Raw genomic sequence first — 26341 nt, forward strand, 5'->3', positions numbered from 1 at the left:
TAAAGGTGACAGAGAAAGTGTGCCCCATGAGGAGGTGTTATATAGTACTGAAGAGCTTAGTGAGTGTGTTAATTTATTCAAATAGAGGTCTGGGGAATAGGGTTAGGATTGGGTTTTAAAGATGTGAGATAATGGTGGAAAGAACATAAAACTGGATCAAGCTGGGTTTATCACTGTGGACACAATGAGTGAAGACTCTAGGTTTAATAATAAGCTCACATAGTTTTAAAAGGTGCCAAGACTTTATTTGATTGGCTGGCTAAAGTATTTGTTAAAAGGGGGCCTACTGAGAAGAAGCTGGAGATGCTTGATATCCCCTAGCTTAGTGTTGATGGAGGGTTTTAAGGCTGGAGGAAATTGGAAGACTCAGTGAATTCACTTTCAAAACCTAATCCTCAACAATGTGAGGGACCAGAAAACATGCCCATAAGTGTTATAAGATATAAAATAGTGAGACAGGCACTAGCACATTCAAAAAATTTTGTAGTGCTCTTCTCCACATTGTAGGGGAATACCTTAGGGTTAGAGATACGCAGTTGGATGAGTTAAATGTAATGGGTTTAATATTATCAGATTTTAGGCAGCAGCCTTGACTTGCCTAAGGCATGGTAAATGTGATTACCCTAATGAGAAGCACAGGCAAAGCTTTGTCTATACTGGCATGACGTGTATGGACCTTTGGGGCTGGCTAATCAGTCGTGTTTCCTGGAACAACATAGGTAAGAAGCCTATTGAGTTTTTGTCAGATCTATATAAGCAGAAAGACTCTTGAACAAATGAAAAAAGCATCATTGGATCATATTAATAGGGAATCCTAGCCCATCAACCAATTTCCAGACAAGCCAATTTACAGAACCAGAGCCCCTTGAATGAATAAAGATGAGGTTCTCCTACAGAATGACTTTGTTAAAATACTGGAGTTTACTGTTGACTTTTCTCATACAATTTTCCAGAGGATCCTATGGCCTTTTACTAACTGTACACTTGAAAAAAGGAAGTAATCAGGTTTTCCAGGGTCTATTAGATACTGATTCTAAATTGATAATGATTCTGGAAGACCCCCGAAAGCATTGTGGCCTTCCAGTTAAAGTAGAAGAAGCATATGGAATCCAAGTGATTGCTGTTTTGACTGAAGTCCAACTAACAGTGGGTCCCCAGATTTCATCATGTGGTTATTTCTCCAGTTCTAGAATGCACAGTTGCTGTGCTAGCTAGTTTTATGTCAACTTGACATAAGCTAGAGCCATGAGCAAAGAAGGAATCTCAATTAGAAAATGGACCCACCAGATTGGTATGTAGGCAAGCCTGTGGTGCATTTTTTCTATTGATGATTGATGTGAGAGGGCCCACATCACTGTGAGCAATGTCATCCGCTGGTTGTCAATGGTTGCTATAAGAAAGCAAGCTGAGCAAGCTATGAATGCAATCAGTAAGCTCAGGTGCCTTCTGTATCAGTTAAGGCCTTCAGGTTCCTGCCTTGAGTTCCCACCTTGACTTCTCTGGATGATGCACTACAAGCTGCAGGATGAAATAATCCTTTCTTCCCCAAGCTGAATATGGTTATGGTGATTTACCACAGCAACAGAAATCCCAACTAAGACAGTTGTTGTAGATATATACTTAGAATTTGTCAGAGTCTCCACATTACCCTTTCATTTTACCTCACTATCAGGCATGTTATATGTATATGCATATATATATATATATATATGTGTGTGTGTGTGTGTGTGTGTGTGTGTGTGTATGTGTATATGTGTGTGTGTGTGTGTGTGTGTGTGTGTGTGTGTGTGTGTGTAACAGAGCTTCTAATAAAAAGCCTTGTTCAGATGTGTCAAAGAAAAACTTACCTGTGTCAGTCAATTATTCATCACTGTGACTTAATACTTTAGAAAACAATTTAAGGCCGGGCAGTAGTGGCACACGCCTTTAGTCCCAGAACTCGGGAGACAGAGGCAGGTGGATCTCTGTGAGTTCGAGGCCAGCCTGGGCTACAGAGTGAGTTCCAGGAAAGGTGCAAAGCTACACAGAAAAAGCCTGTCTAGAAAAACCAAAAACAAAACAAAGAAAAAAAGAAAAAGAAAACAATTTAAAGGAGGAAAATGTTACTATTTTAGTTATTTTTCTTGCTGCTATGACAAAATACCTGACAAGAAGAAATATTGAGAGAGGAAGACCATATTTGGACTTACAATCTAGGGCATGCAGTCCATCAAGGTGGGAGAAGTATGGTGGTATGAGCACGAGACAACTGAGATAATACATACTCCATCCACAGTCAGGAAGCAGACCACGAACTTGATGATCAATTCACTTTCTCCTTTTTCTTCAGTCCACAGCCCATAGAATGATGCTCAATTAACCCAATCTTGGAATATCCTCACAGAAATGCCCAGAGGTTTGTTCCCTCCCACCCTTTGGGTAATTTTAAATCCTATCAAGTTGACAAGCTTAACCATTACAGTTATTTTGGCTCATGGTTTCAAGAGTATCAGTCCATAATTACTTGGCACTCATTATTCTGGTTCCATGATGAAGTAGAACTTTATGGGGAAGGATGTGGTAGAGTAAAGCTCCTTTCTTTGTATTATGTAAGAAGCAGAAACTGTCAACAAAGAACCACAGGATATATATATATATATATATATATATATATATATATATATATATACTTTAGGGTCATATGCCCAGTAATTTATTTCTTCCAAACATTTAAGAGCTCACTCAGCTATGAATTTACCAGTGACTTAATCCATAACAAAGATTGTGCCCTCATGACACAATCACCTCATCATGGCACCACCCACTGGGGTCCAAGTCTTTAACTTATGAGCTTTTGAGAAGGTCTTATATTTAAAAAAATAACAATTATTTCTTTCTGCAACTACCTAGGTCTCAGGGTTATTTTGTTAAGTCATTTACTACTCTTTTCTACTGTTTATCTTTTAGCTTTGTGATTATTTCTCTTAATCATCTCCTCTCTTTTTCTTTACAGTTTTGAGTTTCTTTGTGAACATTTAATGGAATTATGGGTGGTACCACAAAGAACTATGTTTCATGTGACATTTCATAGCTTCCTTGTTGTGTGATCTATATTGCATATAATTTATCCAGTCTAATTATACATTTCTATAAATTTTAATAATTTTAGTGCTGTTCATCTGCCTCCACAGTACAGTTTTAGAACATTTCTGTCACTTAAAAAGGTTTTATGGCCATGTGTTGGCAATACCCACACCCAGGCCAAGTGGACCAGTGATGTTTTTGTAACTATAAATTCCTCCTTTATATGTACTTATATAAAGAAAATCAAACAATATACAATGTTTTACCTGTTTATTTCTTTCCTTAGTATTGTGTTTTTGAAATTTATTCATGTAGAATCTACCAGTAATCTTTCCCTTTAAAAAGGTGAATAGTATTCCACTGGATGGATAAGTATATAGCTTATTTTTTTTTACCAGTTAATGGACTTTAGATCAATTCCCATTATTTTAAAAAATATTTTATTTTTATTTTATGTGTGGTATTATGTGCACCACATGTGTACAGATTCAAATATAAATTCTGCATGTAACAGAAAACATACAATATTTTTCTTTCTTAGTCTGACTTATTTCACTTAATGTGATGATTTCCATTTCTACCTATTTTCCTTAAAATATCATGATTTCATTTTTTGACACCTGAATGAAATTCCATTGTGTATATATTAATAGACATTTAGGCTGGTTGTATTTCTTAGCTACCAAGAATATGGGGCAAGAAATATGGTGTGCAGATATCTTTGTGGTAGAACTTAGAGCCCTTTGTGTGTACTCAGAAGTGATAAGATTGGTGGTCCATATGATAGTTCACACTTAATTTAATGGGTTTCAATATGAAATGTTTATACATATTTTATTCTAATTAATTTCCTTCTACTGCCTAACCCATTGATTCCTTCCTTTCCCCAAATAGGCCCCACTTCAGCTTTGATGCTGTATTGGTTTTCTTACTCTCTCATTTTCCTCATGATCCTCTTTCCAGTTGCAAGACCTACACATACATACATACACACACACACACACACACACACACACACACACACACAGAGAGAGAGAGAGAGAGAGAGAGAGAGAGAGAGAGAGAGAGAGAGAGTGTGTTTGAATCCCGGTTTCAAGAAAACATACATTTATCTTTCTACATTTGGAGTAGTTTACTTAATATGAGGATTTGTTTTTTATAACTCAAGAGCTTTATATTTACTTAAAATTTGTCAGTATCTTTTTTTATCAACCATACCTCTGGTATCATACTAAATAATTTGCCTAATCCCAAAGTCAAATATTTTATTCTAAAAGTTTTAAGTTTTACCTCTGAAACATGGATAGAATAAATTTTAATTTTAGAATTAATTTTAATATTTTTGAGTATTTTCTCAGTAGTGTAAATTTGCTCTTTACGTATGCCACTAAAATACCACAGAACCATTTGTCAAAAGGAAATCTCCCTCTATTGCACTCATTGTACAACTGTATGAAATACCACTTAGTTGTTCATAAATGTAAGGGCATATTTTGAGGATTTCAGTTCATTTCTGCTAAGAAATTTGCCAATCTGTTTCCTAATATTACACTATCTTTACTTTTTAATTTATAATATTTTTTAAAATTAGATAGAACATGCATTTTTCCCAAGTTTGTTCTCTTTCACAATTGTTTTTGGATAGTCTCAATCCTTTTCCTTCCACACAGATATTGGGAAAAACCTGTCAATTGGTGCAAAAATAAATTCACCTGAGAATACTATACAGATATTTTTCCCATCTTACCATATGGCCATGTTTAGTCTATGATCATGAAATCTCCCTGTTTATGTAGATTATTGTCGTCTTAGCTATAATGTGTAATATTCAAAATAATCCCATGATGGTCATTCTAACTTTTTTATTTAAAATATTAATTACATGATTATACTTTAAAACTTTTATAAATATGATTTCTAAGATGATTTAAAATAACTTCACCCTTTCTCATAACTCCAAGTCTCTCTAAGTTTAAAAATTATTTTTACGTTAATAAAAATAACTGGTACACATAAAAGTGATTTAAATTGTGAAGAAATGCTGCTTTGTCAATTTAGAAGAAAATACTTAAGATAAAACTTCAAACAATTTATAATAATTTAAATGAATAATAAATGATTTTTTTTAATTTATTTAATTCCTGACTGTCAGTTGTTATGTGAGAATATACTTAAGTTTCATATTTACGATAAGTATCTGAAATAGAAAATATCATTCTGAAAAGATGCACATAGAATACTCTATAAATATATTGGCTCTTCATTTATGGAAATGGAATTCTTATTGTAGCATAATATTATAAACCTTTCTATATATCGTATACAAATTTTAAAAGTTACCCACAGCCACGATTATACTATGTAACAGCCACAAAAGCTCAGTATCCTAATGGTATACATGTGTTTAGCTAATACTTCTCTGTGTGAGCAATTTTAGGCTAGGCTCTGTTGAACAGCTCTGTTAATCCCAAATTTTCTGGAAATTGATCAGTCTATACTGAATTGGGCTATGGTATCAACTGCACTCCTTTTATTACCCTGGGATTCAAAAAAAACTGTCCTAAATTATGTTATTTCTCTGGGAATAGCAAAGGTCCATGAGCAAGTAGAAGCAGAGAAGCCTCTTTGAGTTCTAAAGCCCAAACTAGTTCACTATTACTTCTTTCTTTCTCTACTTTCTATGGCAAGCCACCCAGTCCTGTTCAGATTTGAACTTTGGAGGACATTGAGGTGATATGTTTCACAGGAAAGATGAGGAATCTGAAACAAAGATATGCACCAAAACCTTAGAATAGCTAAATACTAAAATTCTGAAGTCAGCATGTATTCAGTTATGATCATTTAAACTCACATTTGAGAATCTCCTCCTTGCTTTTTTTAAATGGCTTTCAATAATCACTATTTAGCTTGGTATAGAGACACATTCCTGTAATCCTAGTACTTTGGAGATAGGAAGATCACAAATGCAAGGCTGCCCTTAGCTGCAAAGTAAGGCTTTGTCTAGAAAAAGAAGCCAATCCATTGTCAGAGTGAGGCAATAATGAAACTGTTTTAACTGAGTATTTCTTCCACATTCTGTGACTTAAGTAAAGGAATACATGTCTAAGAAAGGCTTATATTGGCTGTTAACCTACACAGTATACCAAAGCTAAAGACATCTCAGTAATGCTTTGTAATATCACAGCTAATGTATTTAATTTGATAAGAAAAACAACTGACTTAGCACTTTTAAAGCTGTGCTTCATGTATTTTTTTCTAACCATATATATGACACCCCCTCTCATAGCTATCAAGTATTAATAGCTGTATATTTCAATACTCCCTCACTATCTGTATTAAGGAGATTCTCAGTGGGGTATTTAACTTGTCAGTTGGTATGATTTTTATTCGGTCAAATCCCACATAACCACTAAATAGTGGAAATATCTCAGTGTATTACAAAAGCAAAGTAACATTTGACATGTAATTAGACCATACTCATTTAGTAAATCGTATTAGGAACAAAGGGAAATTACAATTTGAACAAACATCAAGAAAATATTCAAAAGCTAGTGTTTTATCTGAATTTATGGTTTCACTTCACCAAGTGAATAGAAGTTATCTGACCAAGTGAATTATAAATGCAGAAACAAATAAGTACCAAATTGTTTAAACTCAAAATTGTGTAAAAACTTCTGTTAATAAAAATCTTAACACTATACCACAGTCTAAACACATTAAAAAGCCATGTAGCATCCAGATGGTTCTATGTTCTCAGAATTCCCTGAAACATAAATTAATCATACATTTTGGTTATAGGTAAATATATGTTTGAAACAAATCATTGGTTCAGTACAAGTCCTCAGCTACTTGCTAATCTGTTGTTCCACTAGGAAACTGGCCATAACTTCTTTTGAATCTATTCATTTTAACAACCGATTCGTGAGTCCTCATTATTTATAAACCCTGAGGCAAATGCTATATATTTCCAGATATGGTTCTAGAAGATTTCAGTCTAAGAAAAGGAGATTAATACTAATGACGGTAAGAAATAATTCTGAGTGTTTATTCCATGCTAGTCATAGTGTTAAGTATCAGATTGTCATTATGTTATTTAATCCTCAGAATTCTAACATTAAGTATTATCAGTATGCTCATTTTACCAATGACGTAATGAAGTCCTAGTATGGACAAATAATAGGTACATGGTTTCATAGCTAGTAAAACTTACAGCATGATTTGAAGATAGTTCTTTTGGACTTGGCACTTCATTGTTCAATTAGAGATAAGTGGTCTTATTAGGAAAGAGTGCAGTAATCTCCAGGAGAAGAAATTTATTAGCTATTAAGGATGTGAGTCATAAATATGTATCCTACAGTGAGAAAGATAATTTCAGTAAATGGGATACAGAAGCAAAATTCAAACTCTACAGAGCATGTTTAGGCAATGACAAGGAAGTTGGTGATGGCTCATGTATCTGGCATATGAAGTAGGAAAGAAAGCATGGGGGAAATGAGCCTGAAATGATAGTTTAGGGTGATGTTGACACATATTGTTAACAATTTTCATGGAAAGCTAGGCCTTGGTTTTAAAGACAGTAGCCCTCCATGGATGGTGTTTCATAATAACGAATGATGAGTTTAAAATGATGAGATCTCTATGTCCATTTAAATGGTGCTGCTATGTGCTTCTGTTTCAAAAGCTGCAAGCCTTTGTTATTGTGGCATGCAGGGGTTAATCATGGGAATGTATGACTTGCCAAGATTCAAATATCAGAATAAGTCATCCTATCAGAAGACAAAACATGTCTCACTGGTAGCTAAGGAGCTTTTGCAATTGATTGCTGTAGGAGAGGAAGTCAGTTTTAGTTGTGTGGCCCATGACAGGGTAAAAAATTCTAGTGGAAGGCTGAATATCCAAGAATATATGAGTAACACAAATTGTACTTTACAGGACACAAATTGTACTTTGTGAGGGTACAAAGTTGGGAGGGTAGGAAAAGGGGTGGGCCTAGCAGTACTTGGGAGAGGGCTGAATATGATTCAAACATGTACAAAATTCTCAAAAGAAATGAGAAAAAGCACAAAAGAAAGCCATAAATCATTTGAATAGATATAAAAAATTCTTTGACAATATTTAATGTGGAGTATATATTTAAAAATATATAAAGCTATTAAAAGCTCCCAGAAATCTAGCAGTAGAAGGGAGTCAGTATGGGTGGCTAAGAGAAGAAGCTTGACAAGCTCATTTTTGAACCAATTTCAGTAATGAACATATGGAGAAGCTATAAGGTGTTTGCTATATTAAACAATCTTCATAGTTAGATGTTTGTAAAACCTGGAGTATTTGAGATTTTATTTTCCAAATGGATAAAATTTCTAGTAGACCTTCGGGAATATCAAGTTTCTTTGGAGAACTCTGTACATTATTAGTTTAAAGATACCACTTGCATAAAGATTCATCTGCAACGAACTGGTTAAAGAAGTGATAACATATAACATCACAGCAGAACGGAAAATGAAGTTTCATGATTTATTGAAGTTATGGTTTGTTTGAATTTCCATCCTGACTTTCCGTCTCACCTTACTGTCTTTGCATTGAGTAGTTTTTCTACCTGGGATGTTCACCTCCTGTCTCAGTTGTGGATTCACTCCTAATGATCATATGACACTTAGCTTGGGCATTACTACTTTTTCCAAAGCTACCTTAGCATATATTCCTGTGTACATCTTAATTCAGTGTATATTTGATTGGCAACCTGTCTCTGCTTCTTGCCTCCATATACTCCTACTTTTTCTGATATTGACTTGCAGTATTATATTTGTTTAAATATTTAGTGAAAACAAATTCTTTTCATACAATATATTCTAATAATGGTCTCTCCTCTCCCAACTTCTCCTAGGTCCTCCCCACTCATCAACTCTACCCCTTCATTCTTTTTCTCTTTAGAAACAGACTAAATAATTTTGAAGTCTATGAGTTCAAGAACAGGCTTATTCATATAAGAACCCTCAGATTTTACACCATTTATATGCAATAGCACATTTGCTGAATAACGAACACACACATAACTGAGTATCTAATACATTTGGCAAAGCAATTTAATTTCTTAAGATTTACAATTTTAATCATAAATGCTATAAAATGAGATGAGATCAGTTTTCTTTATAATCAATGCTTACTTTTAACTTAATGGGTTATTTATTTTGAAAGGACAACAAATGTTTGAACTAAAAACTGGATAAAGCTGAACTAGTTCACCTATCCTTGCTCAAGAGTAATACCATGGCACACCAAAGTACACTTGAAATAATTAGCACTAAAACCAATTTGAAGTACTGTGTCCTTATCACATCAAATTTTAGGCACAGTTGACCCTACTTGTCCTTTTCCTTTTTGTCTTTGGATGGTTACAATTTTCTTTTTCATTATTAAATTTTGTATATCCTCTGTGCTAAGATATAGGATCCATTTCCTAATTTCAAATGATTGACAGAAGTCCTCAGTAAATGTTTGAACTACTGACTTCATATTAATATCAAAATGATGTCATGATATCAGGAGAGGTATCATAAAAGTACAAATTAGCACTTGGCTATTTCTCTAATTTGAACACTTAGGTCTACTGAATTCTAAAATTATGAATTCAAAGAGATCTCAGATTTTTCTCTTTAATAGTATAAAGGAAGCTTCAACAAGTTTTTATGAATTCCTATAGAAATACCTGCTGATTGACTTATTTGGCATATTACACAAAGTATATATCCAATACAAAGCTCTTGTGTGTGGCATGTTATTGCTTATCTGCATTATAAATTACTTATTATAGGATATTTTAGTTTAATTTTCTCTCATAGAGGAATTTGGGACTCAAGATTCCCATCCATCAAATAGTAACACTTTCATCTACAATGATGAACTGTAGGTAATTCTTGGAAGGTATTTTAAACAGAAGTTTCTGTCCTGCCAGCAACTCGCAAATACCCAGTAGCTGCTTCCCAAATAATTGACTTGATGGCTTAGTATTATATATAAATGCTCAGCCAATAGCTCAGGCTTATTACTGACTAGCTCTTACAATTAAAGTAACCCATAATTCTTATCTATGTTTAGCCACATGCCTTGGTATCTTCACCCAGTATGACATTCGCATCTTGCTTCCTCTGCATCTGTCTGGGGACTCCTGACTCCATCTTTCCTCTTCCCAGAATTCTTAGTTTGGTCACCTCACCTGCACTTCCAACCTGGCTACTGGCCAATCAGCATTTTATTAAACCAATTAGAGTGACAAATCCTTACAGTGTACAAGAGGATTATTCCACAGCAAGATATAGACTTTTAAGAAGTCTCTCTATATACACAAAGCTGTGTGTGTGTATAAAGCAGTGTTTGGATACCGGCTACAGAGGTAGATAACCTGGTAGTTCCTCATTCCAAGAAGCCCAGCACCATCATTATTATTGATTTGACATTCCTGTTTCATATAATGTTTTATTTTCCAAATGTATCATAAATTCGTCATATCATTTCTTCTTTTAGAAATCAGAACTTAAATGGCCATTCATATTTTATTACAATCATTATCACTGATTAAATCACTTAAAAGTCAGCCCTCACTTAAAACAGTTCAGAAATTTTATCCATGCACATGATTTGGTAGTCACATTTAATATATTTTTTACTATGCACATCTCAGCATTAGACTGCATTCTCAATAGAACACCTATAGGCATCCTTAATATTGTTAGACCTATGCCTCAAAGTATGTGCAGGGAAAAGCAAGAAGGAGCCTCTCAACTTTCCAGCAACTTGAACCTCTTTCTCATCTCAATTCAGTAGAATTGAATGGTCTATGAAGGTTTTTCTTTATTTGTAGTTCACTAAATAACAGATGAACATGGCAAATAAGTGAAAGCAAGATTAAAGGCTCTTACTACACATATGAAAACTTTAATGATGAGAAACGTAATTTTCATATGTATACAGATTTGATTTAAAGTCACATTGTAAAAATTATATTGAATTTGAAATCCCTCCAGGAATACATCAACACAGCTTCTTTTCATGTTATATTAGTGTTATCCTAAAACTTAAGCATTTCTTTTTAAAATATACTCAAGAAAGAACATAGTTTAATTACACGGAGAGAAGCCAACAGAAATACTTTTGGCACAGAAGTTTGTGTGCTGTCAGAGTATAATTTATTTCTATGCACTTAATATACAGAGAAGAAGAAAGAATATATTTTCCTCTGAGCTTATTGTTTACTACATTCTCTTTGAAATGAGTGGGATAGAATTAAGTAGCACAAAAAGCCCATGATTTTTACCCTTTTCAACCCAAATAAGATGAGCATTAATCTATCTAAAGTTTGTTTATTCTAAATATTCTAATTGTAGGTTAGATTACCCAGGAAGCCTTTCTGAGATGGATTCACTATGCCATATATTTTCTAATAAGTACCCTTGAGATACAAAGCAGTGGAGAGGAAAAGGAAATAAGCACAAATATACTGTGAGACAAGTTAATTTGTGATGCAGACGAATAACAGTCACATTCAAACCCCACAGGGATCTCTAAGTATTGTTGTACTTCAAAGGTGGTACACTCCACAGTGTGTGGCTATGACCAGTCTTACATATGCCTCAATCAATTATTTATTTTGTCTAGGCCACCTTGACATGAGTTATGGCATTTAGCAACACACCTCTCTGCAGATAAAGTGATCTCTGCTCTAATTACTGCAGATGGTCTGACAACAATATTCTCGATAGCTAGGGCAATGACTCCTCCACTGAAGGACATTCTGAGTACCACATCACTCTGTCCATGTATTGTGCTAGGCCCTAGAAGCACAGAAGTAGAAACAATTTCTGTTCTTGATAAGGGCGGTAAAAGCATGGAAGAACTCCAGAGAAATACTGATATGTCTATATTGAAAGGCTGAAGGAGCTGGAGTTTGATATCCACAGGCAAAGGCAGTAGCAATAAACACACTTGATCTGGAAGAATGGAGCTTGTGCATGCTGATTTAACTTTGTTTTCTTTCATTTTTATTCTATAGTTGCTCCTAATTTACTGGAAGGTGATGTGGCCTTTGTCACAATAGGTCTTTTCCTTTCAGCTCCTCTCCCATAGGTCAGTCTTCTCTGGAAACTCTCTCACAGACACATCTAAAACTATTTTCTACTAATCCCCAGCTATTTCTCAGTGTAATAAAGTTAACAATCAATTATGCATCACGATACATTTTATGCAAATGGATAAGTAGAGCATGCTACACTTCTATCTTTGTATCATCATCTACAGCAACAGTGGACTTCTAGCACACCTCCTACAAAAGAATCTGAATCTTCTGGGTCCTTCATACTTGTAAGCAGAAACAAGATCAATGTCTCATCATTTCATAGCTAGATTGTATCAACAGCAGACTTCTGAGTGATTTCTTTCCTACTTTTAATCATTCTCTCTCCTCTCCCTGCATTGAGAATCTTCTATATATGGCCGGCAGAATGAGGTGTAAGAAATTTAAATGAGATTATGGCAATATCATTGCTAAATACTTACTATAGTTCCCAACAACACACAAGAGAAACGTTATATTTTGTGTTGCATATATAACCTGATAGTTATTTGTCCCCTGGTAATATCCTTTGCCTTGTATCTCATTATTCCCCGACATCAGAGTCAGAATGATCAAAAGTGGTGTTCTCAGGATGCCAAATAGTTTGGCACTTATTCAAGTCAATGTTCTTTAAATACTTCTTCAGCCATTTTTAATTGAGGATATGAGGAATGGATTTCCTAATGATACAATATTGTTCCCCTTTATGTTACAGGTAAAGGATTTTTGACAGTAATTTATTCTATACAGTTTCTAACTTCTGATGATTTTTTGGGGGGAAGCACAGGAACAATTTAAAATGTAACCACTAGATAAAATTTCTAATTCCAAATAGATAATTGCTGACTTTACTGCTGAATTTAAGTGACTGCTCTTTGACTATCTTCAGATTTGGTTGAGACAACTGTAGTTGGAACATGCAACCAACATATGTGTTGCAAGAGACCTTCAAGAATGAGACTATGGCACCATTAGGAACATTTTTATCTCTTAAAATATTGAGTACTTCAGTTAAAGAGCATGCACTTTCTATGTTGCCCATTATGTGATGAGTCATGACTAGAAATATGAAAACTAGAATAATTTAATAAACAAATGAATGCATATAAAACAATAGATTGACAGTCTCTGTAGCTATTGGCAAGAGACTTTCTGGAATTGGGTTCTGGCCCTAACTACCTTGTCTGGTTAGCATATATATTTGTAAACTTTCAATATGCTATAGATTCTTTTTCATTTTTGAAGACAGGCTTTTATTAGGGGTAGGTGAGGAAATGCACACATAGAGCAAGTGTGTAGAGAAAAAGACCCTCTGCAAAGCAGAGGGAGAGGGGCTCAGGAAGCTGAAGCCCCTTGCCATTGATTCTTTTCTTTTCCCCCCACTTATAGAAAATATTCTTTTCTCATACAATATATACTGGTTAGAGTTTTCCCTTCCTCTACTCATCCCAGTTCCTCCCACATCCCCTTCCCTCCAGATCCACTCCCTTTCTGTTATTAGAAAAGAACAGGCTTCCAAGCAATAACAACAAAATATAACAAAATAAAATATAAGATAAAACAAACAAAAAACATCACATCTGAGTTGAACAAGGCAAACCAACAGAAGAATAGGAGCCCCAAGAGAAGGTTCAAGAATCAGAGACCTACCCATACTCAGGAGTTCTATAAAAACATTAAAGTTAATGTTAAAAGAGTTTAAAGAGAACCTGATGTAGACCTGTGTAGGCCCTGTGCTTGCTGTTTCAGTTTCTGTGAATTCATATGAGCTTTGCTTGGTTGATTTAGAGGGCCTTGTTCTCCTGGGGTTCCTCATATCCCTTCTGGCTCTTACAGTCTTTCCATCTCCTCTTCTGTGGCATCCCCTGAGCTCTGAGGGAAGAGATTTTATGGAGACATAGTATTTAGAGTTTTATATTCCAAGGTCTCTCTCTCTCTCTCTCTCTCTCTCTCTCTCTCTCTCTCTCTCTCTCTCTCTAATTTCTGACTGTAGGTCTCATGTATTTATTTATTCCCATATGCTGAAGGATAAAATATCTCCGATGATGGTTAAATATGAATAAGGCACTTACTATGAGTATAGCAGAATATCATTAGGAGTCATTTTATCACTACTTATTTTTTTTTAATACCAGTAGTATTTGATTTTACCCTAGGTATCTGGACTATTTAGTCTCTTGTTCTTGATCATCCAAGCCCTGGCATATTTTGCACAAAGGACAGTATTGTAGATCAAAGGTTTTGTGGCTGGGTTGGTATAAATGTTTCTCTTTTTGGTAGCTTGCAGAATACCTTCCCAGACCAAAGATAGTATGGGGGTGAAGGTTCTATGTAGGCACCATCTTGAACTCTTTATGTTCAATGAGTTCTATGGGTATTGTCTTCAGCAATGGGACCTTGCAGTCAGTTTATGGAGAGCAACCTATTGTCTTGCAAACATCCTAGGTTGTTTGGGTACTTCCATGGGACCCTTTTGGCCAACAACTCATTTGGATATAATACATTCATAAACTTTGGTGACAAGAGATGGCCAGTTGAAACTCTTCTGTCTCCCCCATCATTTAGAGACTTTGATAGGATTCCCTTCATATATTTTAGGAAGTTCCTACTACATTAAGTTTCCATGCCACCCTTCAAATGCCCCTCAATTTGACTGACTCTCCCCATGTTTCCTTTCCCTCCCCACATGATCTTCCCATTCCATTCCCCCTGCCCCTAGTTGTTCACCCATAAAATCTATTCTGTTTTCCTCTCCCAGGGAAATTCCTGTGTCCCCCTCATAGAACCCTCCTCTTTACATAAGTTTTCTGGGTCTGGATTGTAGCTTGGTTATCATTTACTTAAGAGCTAATATCCACTTACAAGTGAATACATACCATATTTATCTTTTGGGTCTGGCTTACCTCACTCAGGATGTTTTTTTTTTCTAGTTGTATCCATTTGCCTGCAAATTTCCTGAGGTCAATTTTTAGCAGCTAATTAATAGTCCATTGTGTAAGTGTACCACATTTTCTTTATCTGTTCTGTTGAGGGACATCTAGGTTGTTTCCAATTTCTGCCTATTTTGAATAGAGCAGCAATGCCATAGATTCTTAAACACATACTTCTTGGCTACATTGTTATATCTTCCTTACACATCCTCCTTTTTGACAAATTATAATTATATGTAACTTTGAGGTACATAGCAATGCTTTAAATAGTGTTAATGAATATTTCAAGATAATTAATGGATTTATCATCATAAATACTTAACATTTATTACTTCAATCTAATTGAAGTGTTCTACCCTTTGATTAGCATCATCTCATTTTGCTATCCCTATTCTCTAATAACCACTGTTTTTCACTTTCAACTTCCAAGACTTTGACTGTTTGAGATTTCACATACAAATAAGAGTATGTAGTATGTGTTTTTCTGTGCTGACTGATTTCACCTAGCATAGTGTCCTCCAGGTTCATCCATATTGTTGGGCTGACAAAATTTAATGTTAAAGCATTCCATCATGTATATATTTCTATATCCACCTATCCATTGATGAGTGCTTAGTTTGATATATATATATACATACATACATACATATATATATATATATATATATATTGCCTATTATATATAGAGGTGCATGTCTCACCAGCATATGAATCTTAGAGTTTCTGCTTGGTCTTATCTAGTCTGTGAAATGTTATATAATGCTTTCCTTATTACCTTGAAGCCATTAGAGACAGAGTTAGGGAATTTTTTGTTTCTGTAAAGCTATCTGCATCACTCTTAGGCCTGTCTTCAATAATTGGGTTAGATTTTAGAAACTTTTGTGGGGAAAACATAGTTCAATTTTGAATACATCTAATTTAGAATTTCTTTTAGGACATCCAAGTACTGAAGCCCACTATTTTATTAAATAAATATATGTAACTTTAAATTTTACACAAGAAAATTAGGAAATAGTTTCCCATCCTTTCTAGTATCTCTGTGTCTTGAGAGCAGACTATTCGATGTAAAAGTCCTAGATTTGGGAGAATATTTAACTAAAAATATAGGGCTTCCGAAAGTTAAAGAAAATAGGCCACAAAAGAAGTCAGTGGATGATTTAATACAAAGCATTATTGTTCACTTAGTTATCTGTGGGCTGCTAGAGATTGCTCAGTGGTTAAGAGCACTTGCTGTTCTTGTGGAGGACTCGAGTTCAGTTCCCAGCACTGACTTTGTTGCTCACAACCATCTGCAACTACAGTTCTACAGGATCCAATGTCCTCTTCTGGCCTCTGTAAGCAGCAGGCATAAACATGATACACAAACATACATGCAGACAAAACACCCTCTCATACACATAAAAATAAAAACTAGGTAGATATTTTAATAAAATAATGAAAAGCAGGTAATGACCATTCTCTAACTACCTTTGCATATGCCCTCAACCTAAAAGCCAGCATGAATTCAAAGTATTGTCAAAATTTCAAGTAGATTTAGATTCCCTTTTCCTAAGATATAGTTACACCATTATATATTTCAATCTATCACTTATTACACAGTAGTATTAGCATACAAGTTGTATTAATTTTCTTGTAAATAAAAAAAAATAATAAAGTTCACATAGCATGGTTCTTAATATTTCTGTGACTTGGCACTTGTAAATGTATTTGATACAAAATGAGAAGTGTCTGAAATTGGCCGGATAATAGGGCAATTGTGAGCAGACTCATACCCAGAGCAGTCTCACGCAGAGGGAAAAGGTATGACAAGATTGTGGTATGCTGTAGAGGAGCAAAGGAGGATTCTTGTATGTCCTGTGATATGATTTTGAAGCATTCAGAGAGGATGCACAGAGATTGATGAAGACAAGACACTTTAATGGTGAGTGAGCAAGAATGGCTACATATAGTGTGGAGCATCTCTATCAGGCTTTGTTGTATATTGTTTCATTTAATGTTTAAGAATCGCTACAAATTAGATGTTATAATAGCAATAAGGCTTAGAGACATTAGTTAATATGATCACATACACAATGATAATAAAAAGGAAAAGTGGAATAGTATCTGAAGCCTTTATGGTTTCTAACACTTTTTCCAATACACCAGATTTACAGTCTGTGTTTACTATATGGTTAGTATGGGCATGACAGGCCATAATACATTAAATTAGTATGCCACAATAAAATATTTTATAGTCAAATAAGTTGAGAACACCAAAGTAAGTAAGTTGATCATGTATATGTATTGCAGAATCTCTAAATATTCTTAAGTTTTCTGATTACTCAACAGCAAGGAGAGCATAGCATAAGCATTGTGGTGATACATTGTGTACCCTAATAAAATTTACCTGAAGATCAGAGAACAGAACAAGCCACCAGATTAAACAAAGAGGCCAGGTAGTGATGGCACATACCTTTAATCCTAGCACTCGGAAGGCAGAGATCCATCTGGATCTCTGTGAGTTTAAAGCCACCCTGGACTACCTAAGATTGGCTCAGTCTAGTAAAGAAAACAAAGACAAGCAGTGGTGGCACACACCTTTAATTCCAGTACTGAGAAGCACACATGCCTTTCATCCCAGAAAGTGATGACTGGGCAGAGAAAGGTATATAAGGCGTGAGGAGACAGGAACTAGAGGCTTTTCGGCAGAAGAGTCCCTTCCAGCTGAAGGGTTTTCAGGCTGAGGAGTCCTAGAGGTAAGAGAGGGGGCTTGTTCTTTTGTCTCTCTGATCTTTCAGCATTTACCCCAATATCTGGATCTGGATTTTTTTTATTATAAGACTGTTTTGAATTTGTACAAAATCAAGCATTTCATAAATTAATTTGATTATAGAATCACTTTATTCATAGGTTATCCACTGCCATATCTCATGAGATTACATTATGTCAGAGCTGAGAAATACTACCTTCTACCCAGGTAACAAATACCACTTATTGTAAAGTCTCATTTTGTTTACAAAGGAAAAGTAATCAAATCAAAACTTGCATGATTTCCACCAATTTATTCACCCAGAAGTTATAAGCAAATGGGTAATATGGCTCAGAGGTCTGCTAATCCAGTTTGATTGTATGTTGATTTTGAAAGTTCTAGTGTGAATCTTCTTAAAGTAAAGAAAAAAAAGCTTTGTGTGCCAAGTTCTGATTATAAACTCCTTAATGAGTCATTGTGGTATAAAGCTAGGCAGTTTACTGGGTCTTTGATCAATGCTTTACTTTAGAGAGCCAGTTGGATTTTAATTGTTCATCTTATTGAAGAACATATCCACACTGTCTATGCGTGGTTGTGAAAGATAATAAAGAGGAAATATGAAGTAGCTACTGGGTATTTCTTTTTATATGAATTCAGGTGAATTGCATTTCCATTATAACTTCAAAATAAGTGTAATCTATACTATCTGTTACTTTATTATGAACAAGTGACAGCATGATTTCATGTCATTTATTTATATGTATAAGAGAGTGTCTTTGTAGTATGCACACATGTATATATGTGTGGGGGAGGGTGTTACACAGAGGCCAAAGGAGGTCATCAGGTGTCTTCTGTCACTCTCCACCTTCTTCTTCTTCTTCTTCTTCTTATTATTATTATTTTAAGGCAGGGTCTTTTGCTAGAATTGGAGCTTGTTTTATTTTGGCTAGGATAACAGCCCACAAGCCTCAAGGATCCTCCAGCCTCTGGTTTCCTTAATGCTTGGGCTATAGGCATTCACATGAACATATAGAGTTCGTTTGGTGGGTGCTGGGATCCACACCCCAATCCTCATACTTATACAGAAAGCACTCTTAATGACTAAACAACCTCTCTAGCCCAATATGTTATTTTAAATAAGCATATTATAATAAAATTATATTTCAATTTGACATAGTAAATAGAAGTATAGACTCCAGAAACACTCCTTAAGGACTCTGCCCCTTACTCAGCATGTGGGTGACATGGAACAAATAACACATTCTATCTGATTTATTTACCTCTACTATAGTATAAAATGAAGGCCAATGAGATAACTCAGTGGGTAAGGGCACTTGCTATCAAGTCCAGGTATCTGTTTGATCCCAAGACCCACATGGTAGAATAAGAGAACTTACACAAGTTGTTCTCTGGTATCTTCATGTGTATTGTGGTACATGTGCTCATGGATACCCACAATAAAAAATGAGTGAATGAATGAATGAATAAATAAATAAATAAATAAATAAGTAAATAAATGAATAAATAAATGTAGTAAAAAAGCTAATATATAGCTCAGTGGCAAAGTGTTTTCCTTGTAAGTATAAGTCCCTAAATTCAATTCCCAGTGCCACCAAATAGTAAGTAATACTAATCTTTATCTAAAGACATATTGCATTCAATTTACACAGAGAGAGAGTGTGGGGGGGGAGAGCATACCAACTCATGTGCATCTCTGAAATATAGTACTATTATATTATTATTGGTGGATTAACTTAAGGATATCTCAACACTTTAATGTTTATGTTTATGAATCTATCAGAATCTAGGTGTTAAGAAATGGACTCTCCACCTGCTATTGAGTGTTGTACCAGAATGTCTAATTAATTGTAAAGCAAGAAAAAAAAAGAAAAAAAAGTTTGTTTTAAAAAAGAACAGACTGATATTAACTGCAGAAGTTTATCTACATAGAGACCAAGAGAATACACAGGCACATTTTTCAAGAGTTAGCTACATTATTGCAAACCATATCTATAAACAACAATCCAATATTATTCTGGACACCACCAACAAATATGTGAATAAAGACAGCATTGATATTAGTAACTGGTTGCCAGATATGTGGAAATACGTCAGAGGCTGTGGTCCTTGACTTCTGCAGGAAGAGTTTGTAGATTTTCAGGGAAGTGAGAGTCTCTGGCTAAGAAGGGCAGGACTCAGTCAGTAGAGAGGCACTCTGGACTGCGAACCAAGGTAAGAGAATTCCTTGAGAGGGGATCACATAGAAACATCACTCTGTTTGTCTCTGAAGGTTGGGGCTGGGCTTTTGGGGATAGGCATTTCCATCAACATAATCATAGTCCTGTGGAAAATGTTTTAGAGAAATAGAAGACCTTGTGAAGGAAAGGAATATAGGCCATATTAAGAGGAAATACAAATGATTTGAGCCTCAACCTGAATGATAGAAAAATCCCACCCAAACCTATATAGTTCTTTCTGAATCTCATATACACTTATCAAACAATGGTTGTCCCTCGGTCCCATATTGCTGATTTTAGTGTAGTGAAAGTATTGGTTTGAAGTTTGTGGCCTCTGGAAGAAGAGATAAAAAGATGCCGAGGACACAGAGCTAAGGATAAAGGCTATTTAAAAAAAAAAAGTCACTATGTTTTTTAATAGTGCCATTAATGAAGGATTAATGGCCTGCTCTAAGGAGATAGTTAACAGTTTTGATAAATAAAAGTGCCTTTTTTTTTCTTTTTCTTTTTTTTTTTTTCTTTTTTTTTTTTTTTTTTTTTTTTGGTTTTTCAAGACAGGGTTTCTCTTGTCTTTGCGCCTTTCCTGGAACTCGCTTTGGAGACCAGGCACCTGCCTCTGCCTCTGGCGTACTGGGATTAAAGGCATGTTCCACCACCGCCCAGCTTAAAAGTGCCGTTTTAAAAGGAATTAAGATACAAAATAACGTGGTTCCTTTCACATTTTCATATTTTATGTTGAAGGACTACTCCCTTGCCACACTTCTCTGCTTGTAGCCCCCGCCCCCTATTTCCATTTGTATGAGCTTATAACCATCACGTGTTCTAGTACACCATGCTCTTTTTCTTGAGACCACTTTTTCCCCTCTCATTGGCCCTTATCTTGTTCCATAACCTATCCTACCTCGAGTAAAAATGGATGTGAGGTAAATTGTCTTGTTTTACAGCTTCCGGTAACAGCAAGTGAATGTGACGTATACTGACTTCCGCTTTGGCTCTCAGAAAAACGGCGGGGAGCTGAAGGAGTGTACGCTACGCTGCCTTTCAGCGGACTGAGGAATTACAGGCCCAGTGGTGCTTGAAGGTAAGGATATAGGAAAAGTTATAGGTGCTTTGGGCTATAAACTTTTCCTCACAAGTAGAATGGCCTTCTCTGCTCCTCGCCATGCCTCTACTGCTGGCCCTGTAGGGGAAGGCCTGACACAATGATCTGGTTTATGCCAGCAGCCATTTTGGAATCTGAGGGGGTGGTTTCTCTGACAGAGTTTTACTCCGGCCCACAGAAGGAGTTCTAGACAATGCTGGACAGACATCAGAGTGATGGAATATATTGTAGAGTCTCAGAGACCTTTCCCAGACAGAACAGAACTTCTCGAACCCCACCTTGTGGTAAACCCTCAGAAAATGCAGCGTCATGGCTGCTAGACTTCCACATCAGTGTCTTACACAAGACATGCATTGGGCCTCTACAAATCCAAACCAGAGTCCCATGGCTGAGATGAGGAACTAGGCAAGAGTTCCTGTCTCCAAGAAGCTTTTTCTCAGTTAACAACTTTTTTTTCCCCGAGAGAGGGTTTCTCTGTGTAGTTTTGCGCCTTTCCTGGAACTCACTCTGTAGCCCAGGCTGGCCTCGAACTCACAGAGATCCACCTGCCTCTGCCTCCCCAGTGCTGTGATTAAAGGCGTGTGCCACCGCTCCTGACATTTAACAACTTCTTGCAAATGAAAAATTAGTTTCTCCAAGGGGAGTTTTCCTGGATGTTCAAACCACACTTAAGGGTACACCCCATGCTGTGTGGCCGTAGGTATTGTTTTTCCTCATAATGTTTTATTTGGGCCTTCCCTTATCTCCCCCATCAACACCCCCCCTCCTTATTCCTGTCTCCTTCCCAGGACCACCTTCCCTGCTCCTTACAAAAAAAAAACTCAGAGATGTTGTTAGAGGTTTTTTTCCTAACAATATTTATTTGGGCCAGCCCCTTCACCCCAATCCACCCTCATCCCTGTCCCCATCCCTTCCTCCATCCCCCTCCCCATCCCTTATCCCTGTCTCTTAGCCCCATCCCCCATCCATCCCCCCTCATTGTCTCCTTTCCCATCTACTTACCCCAAACCCCAGTCCCACAGTTCCCTTCTCCCATCTCCCATGTGCCCCCTTCCCCTGTCCCTCCCCTGTCCCCATTCCCATCCCCCTTCTCCTGTTCCCCCATCCCCCATCCCTTTCTTTAGTCCCCTTATCTTGCCCCCTCATTCCCTGTCAGCTTATCTTGCTGGTCACCTTCCCAGGGCTTTCCCGTCTCTCCCCCACCCCACTTCTCCCCGCCCCTCCTGTCGCCTCCCCCCCATCCCAGCCCCCCTCCCTCCAGTCCCCTGTTCTCTTACCCACATCTCCCATCCATACCCTCCCCTTCCCCTTCCCCCTAATCCCCTATGTCCCCCTTCCCCCTGCCCTCCCTCCTCCCCTGTCCCCCATCTACTTCCCCCATCCCCCCTTATCCCTCCCTCTGTCCCCCTCATTCCCTCCCTCCCATTTTCCTAATTCCCCTCCCTCCCATTCCTCTCCTCCCCTACTGGTCTTTACTTTGTATGTTATGGTTTCTGATCTTGAGGTGTTTTTGTTTGTTTTTTTATTTTATTTTGTTTTTGGTTTTTTTTTGTTTTTGTTTTCTCCCCCAGACAAGGTTTCTCTGTGTAGCCCTGGCTGTCCTGGAACTCACTCTGTAGACCAGGCTGGCCTCAAACTCAGATAGTTGCCTGCCTGTTTTGGTTTTTTTTGTTGTTGTTGTTGTTGTTTTGTTGTTTTGTTTTTTTTTTGTTTTTTTTTTGTTTTTGTTTTTTTGAGACAGGGTTCTCTGTGTAGTTTTGGTGCCTGTCCTGTATCTCACTCTGTAGACCCAGGCTGACCTAGAACTCACAGAGATCTGCCTGGCTCTGCCTCCCAAGTGCTGGGACTAAAGGCTTGTGCTACCACTGCCTGGTTGGAGTGCTGATAGTAAAGGCATGGGCCACCCCTGCCCCAGCAAGATTTTGAGGTTTATGGGTTTTGCTTGTGTGTGTATGCCTGCTGGGTATGTGTGTGTTTCCATGTATATGTGCATGCACATATGCCTGTGTGTCTGTACATTTCTCACCATGTTTCTTTTTGTTGTTTGTTCATTTTTGTTTTATCCTTGTTTGTCTTATTTACCAGTTTGTTAAGAAAGCTTGGAATTAGAAGGTAGGATCTAGGAAGAGATGAGAGAGGAGAAACCATGATCAGAATATATTTTCTGAAAATAACGATTTTTAATAAAAAATAAAAGTAGAAAACTACTCTTCTATTATTAGCCCAAGAAGGCCCCAGACAGGCATGTCTGTATGAGACTCCCCTCATTTCCAGGTAGCCTGGCATTTCACAAAGGTGGGGTGTTTTATATGTTGAGTATTTTGTTTTAGGTTTGTGTTTTTTTTTTTTTTTTTTTTTTTTTTTTTACATGGGTGGAATCTGAGATGGTGAAATCCAGGTTGCCAGAGAGAAGGGCTCTGAGGGAGGACTAATGAACCTCCAATTCCAGTACATACTAGATTGTGTTGCCACTGCCAAGGTCTAAAGGATACTGAGCAGGGGGTGGCTTAATGGGTCACCTTTTTACTTTTGTCTTATTGGCCTTGGGGAGGGGAAGGCATTATCCTAAGTGAGCAGAGTTGGCTATATCTGGTCAACCAAGGAAAGAGACAAGTTCTGTTAGCAGCTTGTGTGTGGACCCTGAATGAAGATGGCAGGGATCACTGTGTCCTTAGAGATTTGGTGTACCTGCCCTGAGAGACCCTCCTTTGTGGTGTACTGATTTATTGTGCCAGTATCCCCCCTGCAGTGTCAAGGGACTAGAATCAGTTTATCAGAAAGATGTGTCTCAGGCCTTGCCAGAGTCAATCAGAGGATGGAAAGAAGACCCTTTTCACAGGAACAGATGAACCTCGTCCCTAATTACTGCTATTAAGAGGGCCTATCCATTCCATTACTGTGTGGACCTAGCAAAGTCTACTTCTATACAGCAGTTATCACTAGGAATAGGACCCAAGTCTGTGCTTGTGGTCTGTGATCTGAGCCCCTCCCCTGAATTGCTCCTATGGAGGCTCCAGGAACAAATGACATAGTTATTAAACTGAGTTCTATCCAGAGACCATAGAGTAGAAAAGAGTTCGTAGGAGACAGGCCCATGAGACCCAAAAGAACTACCTAAGATAAATATTGAAAAGTCTTTGTCACTGCTGACAGGTTACAAAATCCTTACATTCTTTCTCTCACTCCCAGGCCACTCTCTCAACTTTCTCCTGCCAGTTACCTACAAAACAAGTTATAATGTTCCACAGGCAGAAGCATGAACAAGGCCTTGAGGTCCAAGAAGAGAAGGAGGGCCAGCTCAGGGAGGAGGTTCCTGTAGCTAAGGAGGTGGGAACCCCAGAGGAGGTACCTGCTGCTGAGGTTTCCCAGGAAACCTCTTCATCCTCTGCTTCCATGCAAGCCACTCTGCCAAGCAAAGCAAATGAAGGTTCTGGCGCTCAAGCAGAGGGAGGTCAAAGTACCTCAAAGGCCTACCTATACTCCAAAGTCTTGCTCAACGCTAAGCTACGGAAGAAGGTGACAGAGTTGGTGAAGTTTCTGAGTTTCAAGTATATAACAAAGGAGCCTGTCACAGAAGCAGAAATTCTGAAGAATGTTGTCAAAGAGTACAAGAATTACTATGCATTGATCTTCAAGCATGCCTGTGAATGCATGGAAGTGGTTTTTGGCATTGAAGTAAAGGAAGTGGATGCTCCCAATCACTCCTACGAGCTCCTTAAAATTCTTGACCTCACCTATGATGGGCGAATGAGCAATGACGAGGGCATACCCAAGACAGGCCTCCTGGTGCTTATTCTTGGTGTGATCTTCATGGAGGGCAACCGGGCCTCTGAGAAGAAGATCTGGGAGGTGCTGAATGTGGTTGGTGTATATCCTGACCAGCATGATTTCATCTGCGGAAATCCCAGAAAGTTCATCACTGAAGATTTGGTTTCAGAGAAGTACCTGGAATACCAGCTGGTACCTGACAGTGATCCTGTATGCTATGAGTTCCTCTGGGGCCCAAGGGCCTATGCTGAAACCAGCAAGATGAAAGTCTTGCAGTTTTTCTCCAAGGTTGCTGGGAGTAGCCCCACTTCCTTCACAGCTTTGTATATGGATGCTCTGAAAGATGAAGAGGAGAGAGCCCGGGCTTTACTTGCCTCTCTAGCCATTCCAACTACCCCAGACAATTCAGGTTCTGGGGACAAGCCCAGCAGCTTCTCCCACCCTGAGTAAATTTGAGCTGGTTCTTCACACTGTTTAAAGATAGCAATCACATCTTCCAGCAGAAGAGACTTAAGGTTCTTTTTCTTTTTTGTACTATTTCAGCTGTTCCTCTTTTAAAGGGTTTACTAGCTTCAGAGTCTAGAATTATTAGTTATATTGCTCATTTGTTGCTATTTGTTTCAGAATAAGAATTTTGATGTTGTGAAAAGCAAGATGAGAACATATTCAGCTTTGAGACCTAGAGGAAGATCAAAAGCATTGCATCTGAATTTTTTTTAGACATGTGAAAGACTCCATTACTAAAGTAGAATCAATAAGTACAAGAAAGATGTAAAAAATGGTTAATACTAGTATTCCTGTGTACTTTTAGTCTGTTTTGTAAAACTAAAGATATGCACCTTGTTTACTTGGTTTAGTCAAGAATACATGAGAAATTAAAACTTATTAAAGTGTACTGCCTCTTTTTTTTACCAGCAAACAGTGTCTATTCTTTGGAAGGCATTTTGATATCAGTGGAAGTTCAAAGATGAGTGAAGAAGATGGTGAAATGGTGTGAAAAACAAAGAATTAAGTTAAAGGCTAAGGAAGTGTGAATACAAATGACAGCCAACAAGTCTAATCTGAGCCAAGGCACGTGGGGGCTTTGGGAAACCACAGATCCTTCTGGGGATGCTAACTCTCTGTTAAGGTAGATGGTGGTGGGAACTAGATTCTCAGACAATGTGTCTGATACATGATACATTCCAAGGAAAACTTGGAATGGAAAAATGCTCAGAGAACTTCTTTTTGAACCATGGGTTAACAAGAAATGAATGTCCACTGGGGGCAGGGGCAGTTACAGAAGGTGACTTGAACTCTTGCCCAGTGCATTTGAACATAATGTATTACCTAAGTTTTGTGTACAAAGCACATGCAAACATTTGTGGGAAATCTAATAATATTGCCTTGATGTGGGAGATAGAATTATCT

General features: G+C 37.2%; 1 protein-coding gene across 1 annotated transcript; it reads left to right on the top strand.

Moving 5' to 3' along the window:
• The first annotated feature begins 19982 nt into the window (after positions 1-19982).
• LOC114707214 (putative MAGE domain-containing protein MAGEA13P) lies at positions 19983-25764 on the top strand. Its single transcript, XM_028889883.2, has 3 exons — positions 19983-20056; positions 21006-21142; positions 24353-25764. Exon 3 carries the CDS (start codon positions 24401-24403, stop codon positions 25379-25381), a length of 981 nt encoding a protein of 326 aa, XP_028745716.1. The 5' UTR covers positions 19983-20056; positions 21006-21142; positions 24353-24400; the 3' UTR covers positions 25382-25764.
• The last annotated feature ends 577 nt before the right edge of the window (positions 25765-26341 follow it).

Source organism: Peromyscus leucopus, chromosome X, assembly GCF_004664715.2.
Source record: "Peromyscus leucopus breed LL Stock chromosome X, UCI_PerLeu_2.1, whole genome shotgun sequence".
NCBI lineage: Eukaryota > Metazoa > Chordata > Mammalia > Rodentia > Cricetidae > Peromyscus > Peromyscus leucopus.

Coding starts and splice junctions, on each gene's coding strand:
- LOC114707214 (XM_028889883.2), top strand. CDS start 24,401: ATGTTCCACAGGCAGAAGCATGAACAAGGCCTTGAGGTCCAAGAAGAG.